Raw genomic sequence first — 15,579 nt, 5'->3', positions numbered from 1 at the left:
ATGTAGATTCAGAAAAAGGAACTTTTTATGATGGCTATTGATGATGATGTTTACTGTGAATATAGTCGTACAGTAAGAGGTAGTATGGATCTCAAAACTGAGAAAATGTCGTCTAATTGTGATGTACCGAGATATTTCCAGCTCTGGTGCAGATGTGAGAGGGTTGAGTTGAAATAACACATCATCGCTGAAGCAGTAATAACCTCTGTATGATGAAGTTGTTTGACTCAAGACAGAAAAAACATTTATTTTAAAATGAGGAAGTACATGAGTTCTTTGCAGTTTAAGCAACATACAAAAGAAGAAGCAGATCACAGAAACCACCAGTAAGACATCCATCACACTCTGAGTGAAATATGGCCGTCTATGAAAATGCATCAGAGATCACTGTGGAGATGATGAACCTCTCTGATGCTTCAGCCAGGACTGCTGCCTCCAAGAGTCACAGTGATGAAGATGGTACCACAGGGCCCGGTGAGACAGAATTGCTATCAATGTTTGGCTGTTTGAAACATCAAAGTAACATCACAAGGTCACACAGGGTATACTGTCATTTAGAGATTTAAGAACACATCATCCAGAGAATCTGTGTTTGTAGGTTAAGTGTAGAAGTGAAAACGTCCTTTTAGTTCCATGGTCTTTATTTATTTATTTATTTTTATCAACTCTGTGACCATTTAAACATTGTTGTATTTTCATTTATTTTGTATGAATGTCATGTTTACCTTTTAACGGACAGATTACCCATTTCAAAGATGATATTTATTACTAGAATTTCGATCACATGGCTGTGACATTATACCAACGAGACCTGTTTGATGTCTGACAGAAAGTCAAAAAACAGCCTGACAACCAGCAGTCGTCCCTTTTGAGTCTTCTCACTTTTTTGCGGAAGTTGTATATGGTTAGTGTTTTAAGTGCTTAGAAAACTGTTAATCAGGCAATGCACCGCGTTTGTGTGTATGTGTGTGTGTGTGTGTGTTTTCCATACACAGGAGGAAAACTGCTCAGATGTGTTGCCGTGAGCTTTTGTCTCCTGTGTGTCCTACAAGTTGCTCTAAACATTTCCCTCCGTCTTGCTCTCTGTGAGTTTTATTAAATTATTACATCATATATTAATTAATATGAATTCATTTTCTAACAGCAGAGTTGAAGTTTGTCACTACAGACGTTGCCATTTCCTGTGTGATACCACGGTTGTGTGGTTTGTCGCAGTTTGACAGAATGGTTTGTTTAACAGATACATTTAACTTATAAAATACCTACAGCTTTATGGAAAGATTCATGTTATATGGAAATTCTGTGTTAAAGTGAATTGTCTCTTTAGTTGTGAACATAATCTGATTCTGTTGCAAATGATGTTAGCCCCTCCACCAGGGATTGATGCCAGTTTCAAAAATCTGACTGAGGAGAGAGACGAGTTGAGGAGCATCAACCTTCGTAAGTACGATGATGAAACTACTCCAATAATCTGGATTTAATGGATCCAATACTGTGCATATAATACAGTGTTGCAAGTGTTACCAGAATAATCCCAGTTAAATCTTCTGCCAAGAGGACTGTTATGATGATCAACTGTTATTAATTTCACCTGTAAGTTATTGTTGGGCATCTCACTCTAAAACCATGGGTATGAATATGCTGCTCTAACAGCCTCCACAGGGTAAATGAAAACAACCACTCAGAGCCGAGGAGTCTCTAACACAGCTGTCAATCATGCCAATCATGACTGGTGAGATGTTGTCAAACTTTCCAGCTAAGCAGTGCGGATCAAATAAGAATCACCTCAGAAACATATTTAGTGCAGTGTTTAACTGTAAAATGAGAAAGTGACTGGAAACAGTTGAGCTGAAAACAAAGCACAGCCCAGGAGCTGGAGCAAATTTATTTTTTTACAGCTAAACAGTCCACTAAAACTTATGAAAAACATTTGTGGCAAGAAATAGGCAATGCAGTGAGAGAATCTTGATTCATAACTGCGGTCATGCATCGACAGTTTGACTGTAGATCACGAGCAGTGATTGACATGATAGACAGCTGCGTTGGAAACTCCTCGGCTCTGATTGGTTGTTTTCTGTGAGCCACATTAGATTCTAACAAATGCCCTCAGAAGCACCATGAGGAGAAACCTGACTAGATCATGTGTTTTATCTACTTCTGTGTGGATGTCGTGACAGTTACAAACTGTATCTTTAACGACTACCTGTCATTAATAGATCATTTTAATGTGGACATTCCGTTTGAAAGTAAACTTTCTCTTTAGTTGTGAACATTCTGTTGTAAGTGATGATAACCTCTCCACTAGGTACTGAGGAGAATTATAAAATCCTGACTGAAGAGAGGGATGAGTTGAAGAGGAAGTTGAGTAACTTTGGTGAGTATGATAAGGAAATAAAAAAACTTACATATCGTGCATAATTGCAGAATAACTGGTGACGTCAGTTGGGGTGACAATACTTTACAGAGTATGTGACATTCCAGGTTTTAATTCATCATTCATATTTAATATAAAAGTAAAAATAAATCCAAGTCACAATTTTCATCCATCCATCCATCCATCCATCCATCCATCCAACCATCCATTCATTTTCATCTGCTTATCCAATAGTGGGGCAGATTAAGTCAATATTCCATCAGAATCTTTCACTTGATGATGCAAGCACCAAATTTGGCACAAATGATGTCCAGGATGTGCTATTTAAGAAAAGTACGATGTCCAGCTGAAAATCCAAGATGGCCACCAGTTTTCAAGATGGCCGCCTCGTCAAATGCAAAAAAAAATGGTTTTTGAAGTAGAACTTGAATGAACAGAAATGTATTAATGATCCAAACATCAAAATGAATGTATGACTTGAAGAACTCAATAGTGTCAACTGAATTCCAATATGGCCACCAGTTTTCAAGATGGCGGCTATAACGTGACTCAAAATTAGCATTTTCGGAAGTTGTCCGATCACAGACATTGCATTAAGTTGAAGGGAAATATCCATGATCATTCACTTAAATGCTGTGGTCAAGCTCTATTGGTTTGTATTTTTTTATAAGAGTGATTTCAAAGTACAACCAGGGCACACTGGTGACATCATTGCTGTGAGACTCAGCATGGGGTTCAGTGTTGGCTTGTTGTGTACTAACTGTAGTTGTAGTTTACTAACTGTTGTAGTGGTGTACTCACTGCAGTTTGTAGTATACTTTAGTGTCCCAAATGCTATCTAATAAGCCCCTCTATATATCTCAACTAGAAGTTTAGTTAGTTGTAGTATTGTAGTTAGATAGCCGCACCTGAATTGACAGGATGTGCCAGTGCGGGAGAGCCGAGCCAAGGGTAACAGGGCTTCAGTTCCCTGGATGGTGTACAGATCGCACGGGACTTAAATGGCACTGGATGAACGATTGGGCTAGGTGTAGGGCACCAGATGCTTGAACCTAGTTGCATCCCATATTTCAATGTGCTTTAATGTTTTGTACAGCTGGGTGGTAAAAGGATAAACCCTCAACCTATAACTGTATAACACAAGATGTCTGCCAATAATCCACTAAGTTGCGCTACTAAAACTGACTGGAGGAAGTGTTGCCTCTGTCAGACAGATACGAAAGAGGAGTTGATCTCTCCCCCTACCCGTTATGAGTGTAGTTCTGATGGCTATTCGACGATAGCCAAAACCATACCACAATTTCAGGCAATCAACAAGTTGCCCATCAAGGTAAACCCATCCAGATTGGATGATGGAGGTGGTATTGAGGATACATTGAGGCGAAACAGTGCAAAGTATCACCCAAAATGTCGCCAAATGTTTAACAACTGCAAACTTGAGCGTGCCACTAAAAGAGGAGCTGAAATTCAGAATGATCCTGGTGAAGGACACTCAAAATTGCAAAGGACTAGCATTGAAGTGCAGCGGTGTTTCTTATGTGAAGAGATGGAACCAACATCAGAGCTGCGACAAGCCATGACCATGCATCTAAATGAGAGGCTCAATGAATGCGCTCGTAATCTTAATGATGGTAAGCGTCTGGCTTTATTGAGTGGGGGAGATGTGGTGGCCCTGGAACTTAAATACCTCCTCCCTTGCTTAACAGCCCTGTTAAGAGAGGGCACAGATTGCAGCGGAGAACAAAGAAAAACTTCAGTCGTCTCAAGAAAAGGAAGCCTCTCCTTTGGTGTTCTCTGAACTTCTGACCTATGTCATTGAGACAAAAATAAAAGTGATGAGCCCGCTGTGTTCCAACTTGCTGAATTGGTTAGTCTCTACAGGGAGAGACTTGAGCAGTTTGGGACAGACATACCTGAAGTGAACTCAACCCGACTGAAAGAGAGGCTTTTGGCTGAGATACCTGGACTGGTAGCCTACAAGAAAGGGCGAGATATACTTCTGGCATTTGAAAAAGACGTTGGTCCAGTCTTATCAGAAGCAGCATCCTATACTGATGCCATTATTCTTGCCAAAGCTGCTAAGATATTGCGCACGCACATGGTCGAACACAAGTATAAGTTTGAGGGCCATCTCAACGAGAGTTCAGTGTATGATTCCTTGCCACCAGCTTTGCTTCAGTTTGTCTGTATGATTGAGCATGGGGCAGACATAAAATCTCAGCTGAGGTTTGGAGCAACTACAACTGACCTGGCAGTGGCTCAGCTCCTATACAACTGCTTTGCCAAGTACAAAGAAGGTGCTGCCACACAAAGGCATTCCAGAGAGAGAGAAACCCCATTTCTGGTCTACATAGGCATGTCTGTTCATGCTAAGACCAGAAAGAGGCACCTTGTGGAAATGCTTCACGACCATGGTCTTAGTATTCCATATGATCGAGTACTTGACATATCAGCTCAGTTGGGAGATGCAGTTGTCAACAGATACATTGAAGAAGGTGTGGTTTGTCCCCCCAAACTGAGGAAAGGCCTCTTCTGCACAAGTGCGATGGACCAACATCAATCATAATCCTTCATCTACAACTGCGACTTCATCATTTCATGGAAGCAGCATCTCCATCTTCCAGCATACAACATCAGAAAATCAAGGCAAAGTTCGAGAACCAATCCAGTTAACTAAAAACAGCAGTGTAAAGAAAGTCCCGGAACTTCTTGATTCCTACACAAATGTCCATCCTGCTTTCTTCACAAAAAAGAATCCATCTCCTCCCAAGGACAATGTTACATATGCATCTCTGCCAAGTCTCCCCCTGACAAATGAATATGAATGGCTGCAGAAGGTCAGCCTCACACAAGAAGTAGATGATGAGGTTAACATCACTTGGTCAGCCCACCACACAGAGAAGAAGCGAGGTCTTGAATTTGAAGTGAGCATTACCTCACTCTTGCCCCTTCTTCGTGATGAAGCCCATTCTGTTGCCACAGTGAGGCATTCAATGAACAAAGTCAGGGATGCTATTGCACACCTCAACCCAGACCAGGTTCCCGTGATAACTGCAGACCAGCTTATTTATGCTCTTGCCAAACAAGTCCAGTGGCACTGGCCTGACCTGTATGGTGAGGACAAATCTGTTGTAATGTTTGGCGGTCTCCACATAGAGATGGCTGCATTCAGATCACTTGGGACCCTGCTTCAGAGTAGTGGGTGGACAGATGCTCTTGTGGAGGCTGGGGTGGCTTCTTCTGGAACAGCTGACTCCTTTCTTTCTGCCTCAAGTGTCACAAGAACACGCCACATGCACCAAGTTACAGCATGCTGTCTCTACATGCTCCGAAAGGAAGCATATGAGCATCATTGTGCAGAGGAGAATGAAGGAGCCCTGAATTTCAATGAATGGTGTGAGACACTGAGACACTGGTGGTTTTCTCGTTGGTCAGATCTTTCAGAGAGGCTAACTTCAACTTGTATTGTCAAGCACTGTCTGCTCTAATCACCTTCTTCTTTGCAAACAACAATGTGAACTATGCTCGATGGCTACCCATCCACCTCAGAGACATGGTTGAGTTCTTCAAGCATGAGAATTAGTCTTTCCCTGCAGCACTGAGCAACACAGGGAAACTCCACTCTGGTCAGAAGTCTCAGCTTGCAAAAATTCTGGAAGCTACCATTTCTCCTCCTGACAAACAACCAGAATGTGATGCTATTATCATTGATGGTTCCACTCTTGTGAATTCATTGTCTCCAAAGACATCAAAGACCTTTGAGGAATATGCTGTCCAAGATGTAGTTCCAAAGATCCAGACATACTCATCTAAATATAAGCGAACAGACATCGTTTTTGATGTCTACTGGACTTCAAGCTTGAAGGCTGAAACAAGGTCAAACAGAGGTAAGGGAGATCGACGGAGAGTGACAGACAAAACCAAACTACCACCCAACTGGAAAAGCTTCCTGCGAGACAGCGACAACAAGACTGAGCTCTTCGGGTTCCTAGCTGACAAGATAGTGACTCTGTGTCCCAACAATGTTGTAGTTGTGACCAAAGGAGAGCAGGCTCTTTCAAACAAACTCATCAGACTTGAAGGCTTAAGTCCCTGCAACCACGAAGAAGCTGACTGCAGAATCTTCACACTTGCTCTTCATGCAGCCAAGCAACAGATGAAGTCTGTGTTGATTAAGGCATGCGACACAGATATTCTTGTTGTTGCAGTCAGTGTTTTTGGGACTCTTCAGGATGCAGGCTTAGAAATTATTTGGGTAGAATTTGGCCAGGGTCAGTCCATTAGGTGGTTACCAATCCATGATATAGTGGTGAATCTTGGCCCAGAGAAATCCAGTGGCATGCTATTTTTTTACGCCTTTACTGGCTGTGATGTTGTGTCAGCTTTTCGTGGTAAAGGCAAGAAAACTGCATGGCAAGCACGGGAGGTCTGCCCTGAAGTGAGCCCTGTCTTTAAAAAGCTTAGTCAATATCAACCCATTATAGCAGATGCAGACCTCATCATCCTTGAGAGGTTTGTCATCACCATGTATGACAAGCACAGCACAACAAGCAAGGTCGATGAGGCAAGGCTGGACTTGTTTGCTCGGAAGCAAAGGTCTTATGATGCCATATTCCACCGACAAGCGCATCCCTCGTTCAGCATGTGAAACGGTCTGCCTTTCAAGCTGCCTTCATATGGGGCCAGGCAACAGTGTGCGAAATGCAAACTGAAAGCCCTGCCAACTGGGGCTGTCAAAAAGATGGCGAGGTCTGGCAAGTTCTCTGGACAACCTTTCCACCCATTGCTCAGACTTGTGAGCAGTTGACAAAATTCAGCTGCAAGACTGAATGCCGAGGACAATGCAAATGCTATCGCTTCATCCTGAAGTGTACACAGTTGTGTGCCTGCAAATGTGAGGACTAAAAGAAGAACCAATCAAAGCTGTACATAGAGGGGGTGTGGTGGCAGGCCAAATAAAGTTGTCCTCCACAGAGGGGTGGTGGTGGCAGGTCAAATAAAGTTGTCCTCCGTGGAGGGGGGGTGGTGGCAGGTCAATAAAGTTGTCCATAGAGGGGGGGTGGTGGCGGGCCAAAAAAAAGAAAAGAAAAAAAAAAAAGCACACAAGCCAATCAGTTTGTTCACATTGTTTGTAATTGAAGTTAACATAACCCTGTGGGAAAAGTGTCATCATATTTCTAATACACTGGTCAACCCCAGATAAGCCATACTACATCTTCTAGCACTGTTGAAATGCAATAAGCAGTTTACTGTCCTATCATGACTCTACATTTGGTGGTCACGTACCGAGACATCACATCAGAAACATCAGAGAGTGTTTCTTCGTTTAATTTCCATTTTATCATCATAATATTCAATAATTTTGATTGTCTAAATGCAGAATTGGATTTCTCATACTCAAAAACATATATTTTGATGTATAGATCATCAAAATAGGATTATTCAATCAAATATATAGTTCAAACACCATTTAATACCACTTCGAATGGCAGCCATCTTGAAAAATGGCAGCCATTTTGTTTTTTTAAGTGGACATCGTACTTTTCTGAGAAAGTAGGTTCTGAAGCACTTGTGTGCCAAATTTGGTGCTTGCATCACTAAGTGAAAGATCGTTTCAGCAATCTGCTCCACTACAAGGCCGGGTCGCGGGGGCATCAGGCCGAGCAAAGCACCCTAGAAATCCCTCTCCCCAGCAACTCCTTCCTGCTCCTCCTGGGAGACCTCAAGGTGTTCCCAGGCCAGATGGGATATGTAATCCCTCCAGCATGTCCTGGGTCTGACCCGGGGCTTCCTACCAGTGGGACGTACCCGAAACACCTCCAGCTGGAGGTGCCCAGGTGGCATCATGATCAGATGCCCAAACCACCTCAACTGACCCCTTTCGACACAAAGGAGCAGTGGCTCTACTCCAAGTTCCCTCTGGATGTCCAAGCTCCTCATCCTATCTCTGAGGCTGAGCCCAGCCACCCCACAGAGGAAACTCATTTCGGCTGCTTGTATCCGCGATCTCAATCTTTCTGTCATTACCCAGAGCTCATGACCATAGGTGAGGGTTGGGACATCGGTGGACCAGTAAATTGAAAGATTTGTCTTCCGGCTCAGCTCCCTCTTCACTACAATGGACCGGTGCAACGACTGCATCACTGCAGAAGCTGCACCAAACTGCCGATCCATCTCATGCTCCATTCTGCACTTACCCGTGAATAAGACGTAGATATACTTGAACCCCCTCGCTTGAGGCACTAACTCTCCCCCAACCCGGAGAGGGCAATCCAACGGTTTCCAACAGAGAACCATGGCCTCAGATTTGGAGGTGCTGACTCTCATCCTGACTGCTTCACACTCGGCTGCAAACCACCCCAGTGCATGCTGGAGGTCACGGTGTGATGGAGCCAACTGAACCACATCATCTGCGAAAAGCAGAGATGCAGTTCTGAGGTCCTCAAACCAGACCCCTTCCTCCCCCTGGCTGCGCCTCGAGATCCTGTCTATGAAAATCACAAACACGATCAGTGACAAGGGAACAAGCCAAGGCCAACACTCACTAAGAACATGTTTGACTCTATGCCGAGTATGTGGACACATCTCTCACTTTGGTCATACAGGGACCTGATGGCTCATAGCAGTGAGCCCAGTACCCCCTAATCCTGCAGTACCCCCCACAAGACCCCCCGAGGGATCCTTCTCTGTTGAGCACAGCCTGAGACAAGCCCTGCTTTCCCTTCCTGAGGCATCAAACGGTCTGCGAGAACTTCCTTGAGGCCAACCAAAAGTCCTTCTCCATAGCCTCCCCAAACTCCTTGCACATCCAGGTTTTTGCTTCAGCAACCGCCACAGCTGCAGCCCTTCTGGCCAAACAGTACCTGTCTGTTTCTCCGTCATTGCCCACATGAACATTAAAGTCCTCCAGAAGAACTATGGAGTACCCAGTCGGCAGCCCCACCAGGACACCGCCCAGAGACTCCAAGGAGGCCAGGTACTCCGCACTGCTGTTCGGTGTATACGCACAAACAATAGTCAGAGACCTTCTCTTAGCGACCCACAGTCACATCAAGGCAACCCTCTTGTCCTCCGAGGTGAAACTCAACACAGTGGTGCTCAGCCAGGGGCTTGTGAGTATCCCCACAATTGTCCAACACCTCTCACCCTGTGCAACTCCAGAAAAAGCGGGACTTCTGCCCCTCTCCAGGAGTTTAGCTCCAGAACCAGTGCTGTGTGTGGAGGTGAGCCCAGCTATATCTAGTTGGTACCGCTTCACCTCCCGCACCAGCTTCGGCTCTTTCCCCACCAGAGAATTGACATTCCACGTCCGCAGAGCCAGTCCACGATGCCTGGGATCAGCATGCCTGGGGCCCCGCCCCTGCCTGCCGCCCAGCACAAAATGCACCTGACACCAATGCCAGTCCCTGCAGGTGGTAGGCCCACAGGGTGGCGGCCCCATGTTATTCATTTGGGCTGAGCCCGACAGGGCCCCATGGCCCAAGACCCGGTCACCTAGATGCTTGCAGGTTTATTTCTGTGTGACAGAGTGGTTTGTGTTGACAAATATCAAACAAACTATACCTGTCACTAAAACATTGATGAAGAATGTGAATTCTGTCATATAGTGATTTGTTGTGGACATGCTCTGATTCTTCTGAAAATCATTGTAACCTCTCTACTCAAAATGGCAGCTTCACAGCAGAGTTCCTTGACTGAAGAGAGAGACGAGCTGAAGAGGAAGCTGAATGACTGTGGTAAGTGTGAGAACGAGTCTCATACCAGATCTGATGAATCTAATCCAAAGTGGAAGACCAGTGCTAATGTGGCTCACTAATTTTTTTTTTTTTTAGTCATCCATTTAAACAGGTAGGCCTATTTTGAAGAAAACATGTAGCAAAACACAACAAACACACAATATTAACACAGAACAGTGGCTACACATCAATGGCAATCTAATAGGCTTTCCTTATTTTCTGTCAGGGGTTCATATTAAACATCACTTAAGTTTCAGATAATGAATTAAATGTATGTAAAGGTAATTCCTGTGAGCAAAAACCTCAGACCTCAGACTGTTCTGAATAATGTGTTTCCAGAAAGCATTGTGTAAGTTCATGAGTGTAGTCATGAGTGTAGTCATAAAGCATTATTATTATTATTTGTTTGGGACATGCTCTGATTATGTTGCAAATCATCATAACCTCTCTACTCAAAATGGCAGCTTCACAGCAGAACTCCTTGACTACAGAGAGAGACAGCCTGAAGAGGAAACTGAATGACTTTGGTAAGTGTGATGATTCTCATACCAGATCTGATGAATCCAAACCAAAGTGGAAGACCAGTACTGGCTAAATGTGGCTCAGTATCTTTATGCCACCATGCCAGCAATAGCTGCTGCCAAATGCATTATGTTTTGGGGTTTTCCATCTGTCCATTCCATTTTTCTGAACACAATATCTCAAGAATGGCTTGATGGAATGTCTTCATATTTGCACAAATGTCCACTTTTTTTTAAAGATATATTTTTTTTGATTTGCCATAGATACAGGGAACATAGTGAACAACAACCACTACATTATAGCCAGTAAAGAGGCAACAGGATTTTTGACATAGAGTAATAAATCGTCCGCATACAAGGATAACCTATGTACCACACCCTCTCGTGTCACACCTTCAAAAGAGGTAGAAACACGTAGAGCTGCAAAGAGAGGTTCAATGGCCAGCGCGAACAGGAGAGGGGATAGGGGGCAGCCTAGAAGTGTGCCGTGTTCAAGAGCAAAATAACTTGAGCGGGTGTATATAGATATGCTCCACTACGTGATAATAGTGGAGCCTCAGGATCAGCGGGCAAGGTGGCTCCCCTTCAGTCATACGCTGTCGGGGGGAATGATGACAGCGGTTGATTAGTGGCTTATGTTTGAGGGAGAGCACATCGGTGAGCAGTTGAGCAGCAAACTCCCGGGATCGTGGGCCGTCCTTTTACTTCTGGGACTCCTGTTATGTGGAAGTTATTCCTGTATGATCGCCCTTCCAAATCCTTACACGTATCTGACAGTCTGGCAGTTTCAGCTGTCAGGTCGGCCACCTGGGTCTGCAGATGTCATCAGAGTGCTGGGTTGCATCTTTTTCAACTTCTGCAATGGTTTGGCCATGCACTAGCATTGGAGTTTTGATTGCTGCCATTGCTGTCTGTGTGTCTCTCTTCATTGTTAAGATTTCGTTTTAGGTCAGCAGTAACTGACCCAATACAAGCATCAATTGTGGCACAAAAGTCTTTTTTATTTTGGGCCATCACCTAGGGGTGGGCGATATATATTGTTAACGATAATATTGTCATTGTTGTTTTAACGATGTGCAAATTTACGTTATCGAGGTTGCAAATGACTTCACAAAAACAACTGTAAACACACGTTGAAACCCTATACATTCACTGAACAAGACTTACGTAACTTGCGTGCAGCAGCACGCCTAGGTGGTCACATGATCTCTCACTGGCACCTTCCTGGCAGGTAAGCCTGCTGCTAAAAAAAAATTAGCGAGACAACATGGCAACACCGCCCGCAGATGCTCCAGCAGCTTCGGAAGACGTGGGTCAACTGTAGTGATAGGTCCCAGCCTGTCAGGTGGGAACTAAGGTCATGCTGTATTGTGTTGCAGGGGAACAATTAAAGGGTTGCTCAAGTACCTGAAGCCTGCGTGGTTCATGAGTGGTTTGTGGTTATACCAATAAATAACTGAACATGGTGTCAGAAGTAAAGTCAGACGCAAGCGACAGTACTAGTGACTTAGTCCGCATAGGCCTATAGCGACACGCAAAAGTGTCTAGTTTTAGGTCGGGAAAGTTCGCAGTACCAGAAGACCACCTACGGAGCTACCTAGCCTAGCCACAGTTAGCTGAACGAAGCGGCAACATGGCACAGTTTCAAGTCTCCCCGCTGGAAAAGTTCACCTTCAAGGCTGAAGACTGCCCTAAATGGATTAAACGCTTCGACAGATTCCGCATTGCTTCTGGATTGGAGACCCAAGCAGAAGACAATCGCAGGAATGTGATCTTTGAGAGAGCAAAGTTTAATCAGCAGCATCAAGAAGCGGGCGAGACGGCCGACAGTTTCATTACGGCGCTGCACTGCCTGGCGGAGCACTGAGGTTACGGGGCTCTACATGATGAGATGGTGAGGGACAGGCTTGTGGTGAGTCTGCGGGACAAACGTCTATCTGAACAGTTGCAAATGGACCCAGAATTGACGCTACAAAAGGCCATCACCAGAGTCAAACAGAGTGAGCAGGTAAAAAAGCAGCAAGAAATTTGGTGGTCAAAGATCGAGGTCACTGGGACCTCAAAAAACTCTTTTATTCCTTTTGGCCATAGTTCAAAAATTCATATGCTAATTATTAAAAAATTTCCACAACATTTTTTTATGGGATAAAATTATGAAATGATGACATTTTATATCCAAAAGGTCAGAGGTCAGATTCACTGTGACGTCATAATATTCTGCAAAAATACTTTTCTGGCCAGTATTTAACATCACATCTCAGAAACAGAAGAGGAGACATTTGGTCAGATACTGACTTGGTGACACTCATCTTAGGTTTCCATCTTGAAACTGTGCTGATTGTACAGATATTCTGTGCTTCCAGGTTGAAGATGTGTGTCAAGCAGCCACATTTTAGAATATGTAGCTTCTTTGCAGTAACACCTAGATTTGATCCTGAACACTCTGTTTCTGTTTTTTTCTTTTTTTCGAGACAGGCTGACGTCAGTTCATGGCTAAAATTCCTCGTCCTAACAGGATGTTTTTGTTTGTTTCGGGTTTTTTGGCTGCTTAAAGTGCACAAGTGCACAGGTAGTACAATTAGTTTTACAGTGCCCTTCTTTTTATTTGTTTGTTGAATATTGAGATATTTTTCTTTCTTCTATCAACAGCTCACTATTCAAACCAAGGATGGGTGTATTTCAGTGGTAGTTTCTACTATATTTCTTCAATCAAGGAAACCTGGCAAGACAGCAGAAATGACTGTGTGCGAAGAGGTGCAGACCTGATGATTATTAACAGCAATGAGGAACAGGTGTGTGTGTGTGTGTGTGTGTGTGTGTGTGTGTGTGTGCATGTGATAGTGGTTATACATGTATATTATATGTTTATTATTTGTTTTGCTTTAATAACAAGGAATTCACAAGAAAATACCGACAGATAATGTGGATTGGACTGACTGACAGAGAGACAGAGGAGGTATGGAAATGGGTGGATGGCACTTCACTGACAACAAGGTACACACATCACTCTTTTATTCAAATTTAGACATAACAGTACCTAAGCTGACAATTTCACTGTCAATAAAACATGATTTTCAATGATTGCTTAAATTTAACTTGGTCACATTCTGTGTATTGATGTGTTGATAGTTCGTGTTCTTTATGAAAAGCATATTTGTTTTTTCATTTCAGCTTCTGGCACACCGGGGAACCAAACAATTATGAAGGCACAAATGAAGACTGTGTGGCAGTAAACTACCATGATTACAAAAACAGCTGGAATGATTTAGAATGTATAATTAAAAACTTCTGGATCTGTGAAAAGAAAATGACTCTGTAAATCTGGACACAAACAAACCGATGTTGTTACATCATAAAACAGATTTATTTTCAACTGTGATTTGTAATTAATTAAAGGCACAAATATGTTTTGATTTGGGCCAGCTGTAGAAAATGTTCACATTATTTGACTAAAAAAATATCAGTCAAGGAGGTTGATTAGACACTATTGATTACATTACATTATAATGCTTGAAGATAATTTTTGAATTATTGCATGTGATTATTATCAAATTCTAGGCTAGCAAGAGTAGTGCAACAACAGCAAATAAATAAGTCCAGGGGCATGCTCCTCCAGTAGAAATATATTTGTAGATATTTGATTTGAAGGCATCAATCTGGTGAATTCTGAGAGCCAAGTTATGCTTTTAATTTTAAGTTGTGCTTTTAATGTGTGAAAAATGTTCTATTTTTATTGATAAACACACTAGTTGTATGTTATGGTGAAGGGTTACACTTAAAATACGGCTAAGGATTAGTGGTTAAACATTTCAGTAATCAAAAGAAAAATGACTTAACGTACATGTGGAGGGCTGATTTATTTTATTTATTTATTTTTTTTTTCATTTTAGCTCTTTAGAAACTACCGTTACATTATTTGGCGCTACGGACGCTTCATATCCAGGCCTATAGATCAGGGGTCTGTTTCACAAAGCAGGTTTAGTGAAAACTCAGAGTCTGTTAACCCTGAAATGAGTTTTCCATTTCAAAAAAGGAGGTAACTCAAACCAGAGAAAGAGGGGTAACTTTAGCCTGTTTCAGAGAGAGGTAACTTAAGCTCTCGGTCAGTTACCATAGTAACAGACTCTATGAACCTAACCTGGTCGGGACCAGGTTTTTCTTAATGAACCTTGAGTTTCTCTCTGTCTCCACCCTCTTTCAGAGCCACACACTCCATTTGATTTCCTCATTCATTCAGTCAGCAGGCGAGTTTTGGAGTAGCCTAGTTCTGCCGTTTGTCATTTTAAAAAATCATTAAAAAAATCGGAGTCAGTATATTAAAAGTCCATTAGACACAGTAGGTGGCGATTTTTTTCATGTCTTTTTGATAACGATCCCGTAGATGAAGGTGCAGCATTACTGCGCAGAGAATTAAATATTCGTCGGGAGATGGTTATCAGACCGCACATACAGTACAGGCCAAAAGTTTGGACACACCTTCTCATTCAATGTGTTTTCTTTATTTTCATGACTATTTACATTGTAGATTCTCACTGAAGGCATCAAAACTATGAATGAACACATGTGGAGTTATGTACTTAACAAAAAAAGGTGAAATAACTGAAAACATGTTTTATATTCTAGTTTCTTCAAAATAGCCACCCTTTGCTCTGATTACTGCTTTGCACACTCTTGGCATTCTCTCCATGAGCTTCAAGAGGTAGTCACCTGAAATGGTTTTCCAACAGTCTTGAAGGAGTTCCCAGAGGTGTTTAGCACTTGTTGGCCCCTTTGCCTTCACTCTGCGGTCTAGCTCACCCCAAACCATCTAGATTGGGTTCAGGTCCGGTGACTGTGGAGGCCAGGTCATCTGCCGCAGCACTCCATCACTCTCCTTCTTGGTCAAATAGCCCTTACACAGCCTGGAGGTGTGTTTGGGGTCATTGTCCTGTTGAAAAATAAATGATCG

At 43.0% G+C, this 15,579-nt stretch overlaps 1 protein-coding gene across 1 annotated transcript; it reads left to right on the top strand.

Moving 5' to 3' along the window:
- Positions 1 to 152: 152 nt before the first annotated feature.
- Positions 153 to 15,097, top strand: LOC125884846 (C-type lectin domain family 4 member M-like). The gene is made up of 9 exons (XM_049570103.1): positions 153 to 474; positions 996 to 1,085; positions 1,366 to 1,440; positions 2,306 to 2,374; positions 10,048 to 10,110; positions 10,575 to 10,637; positions 13,281 to 13,423; positions 13,525 to 13,625; positions 13,803 to 15,097. The coding sequence occupies exons 1-9, from the start codon at positions 357 to 359 to the stop codon at positions 13,948 to 13,950; spliced, it is 870 nt and encodes a 289-aa protein (XP_049426060.1). The 5' UTR covers positions 153 to 356; the 3' UTR covers positions 13,951 to 15,097.
- Positions 15,098 to 15,579: the final 482 nt, after the last annotated feature.

The sequence above is a fragment of the Epinephelus fuscoguttatus genome, linkage group LG3, assembly GCF_011397635.1.
Source record: "Epinephelus fuscoguttatus linkage group LG3, E.fuscoguttatus.final_Chr_v1".
Lineage (NCBI taxonomy): Eukaryota > Metazoa > Chordata > Actinopteri > Perciformes > Serranidae > Epinephelus > Epinephelus fuscoguttatus.
Note: the sequence above shows the minus strand (reverse complement) of the source record. Positions and strands in the feature narration are given on the sequence as shown.

Excerpts from the sequence above, each read along its gene's own strand:
- LOC125884846 (XM_049570103.1), top strand. The coding sequence starts at position 357 with ATGGCCGTCTATGAAAATGCATCAGAGATCACTGTGGAGATGATGAAC. Across the intron at positions 475-995 it reads AGATGGTACCACAGGGCCCG|GAGGAAAACTGCTCAGATGT; the intron begins GTGAGACAGAAT and ends TTCCATACACAG. Across the intron at positions 1,441-2,305 it reads GTTGAGGAGCATCAACCTTC|GTACTGAGGAGAATTATAAA; the intron begins GTAAGTACGATG and ends CCTCTCCACTAG.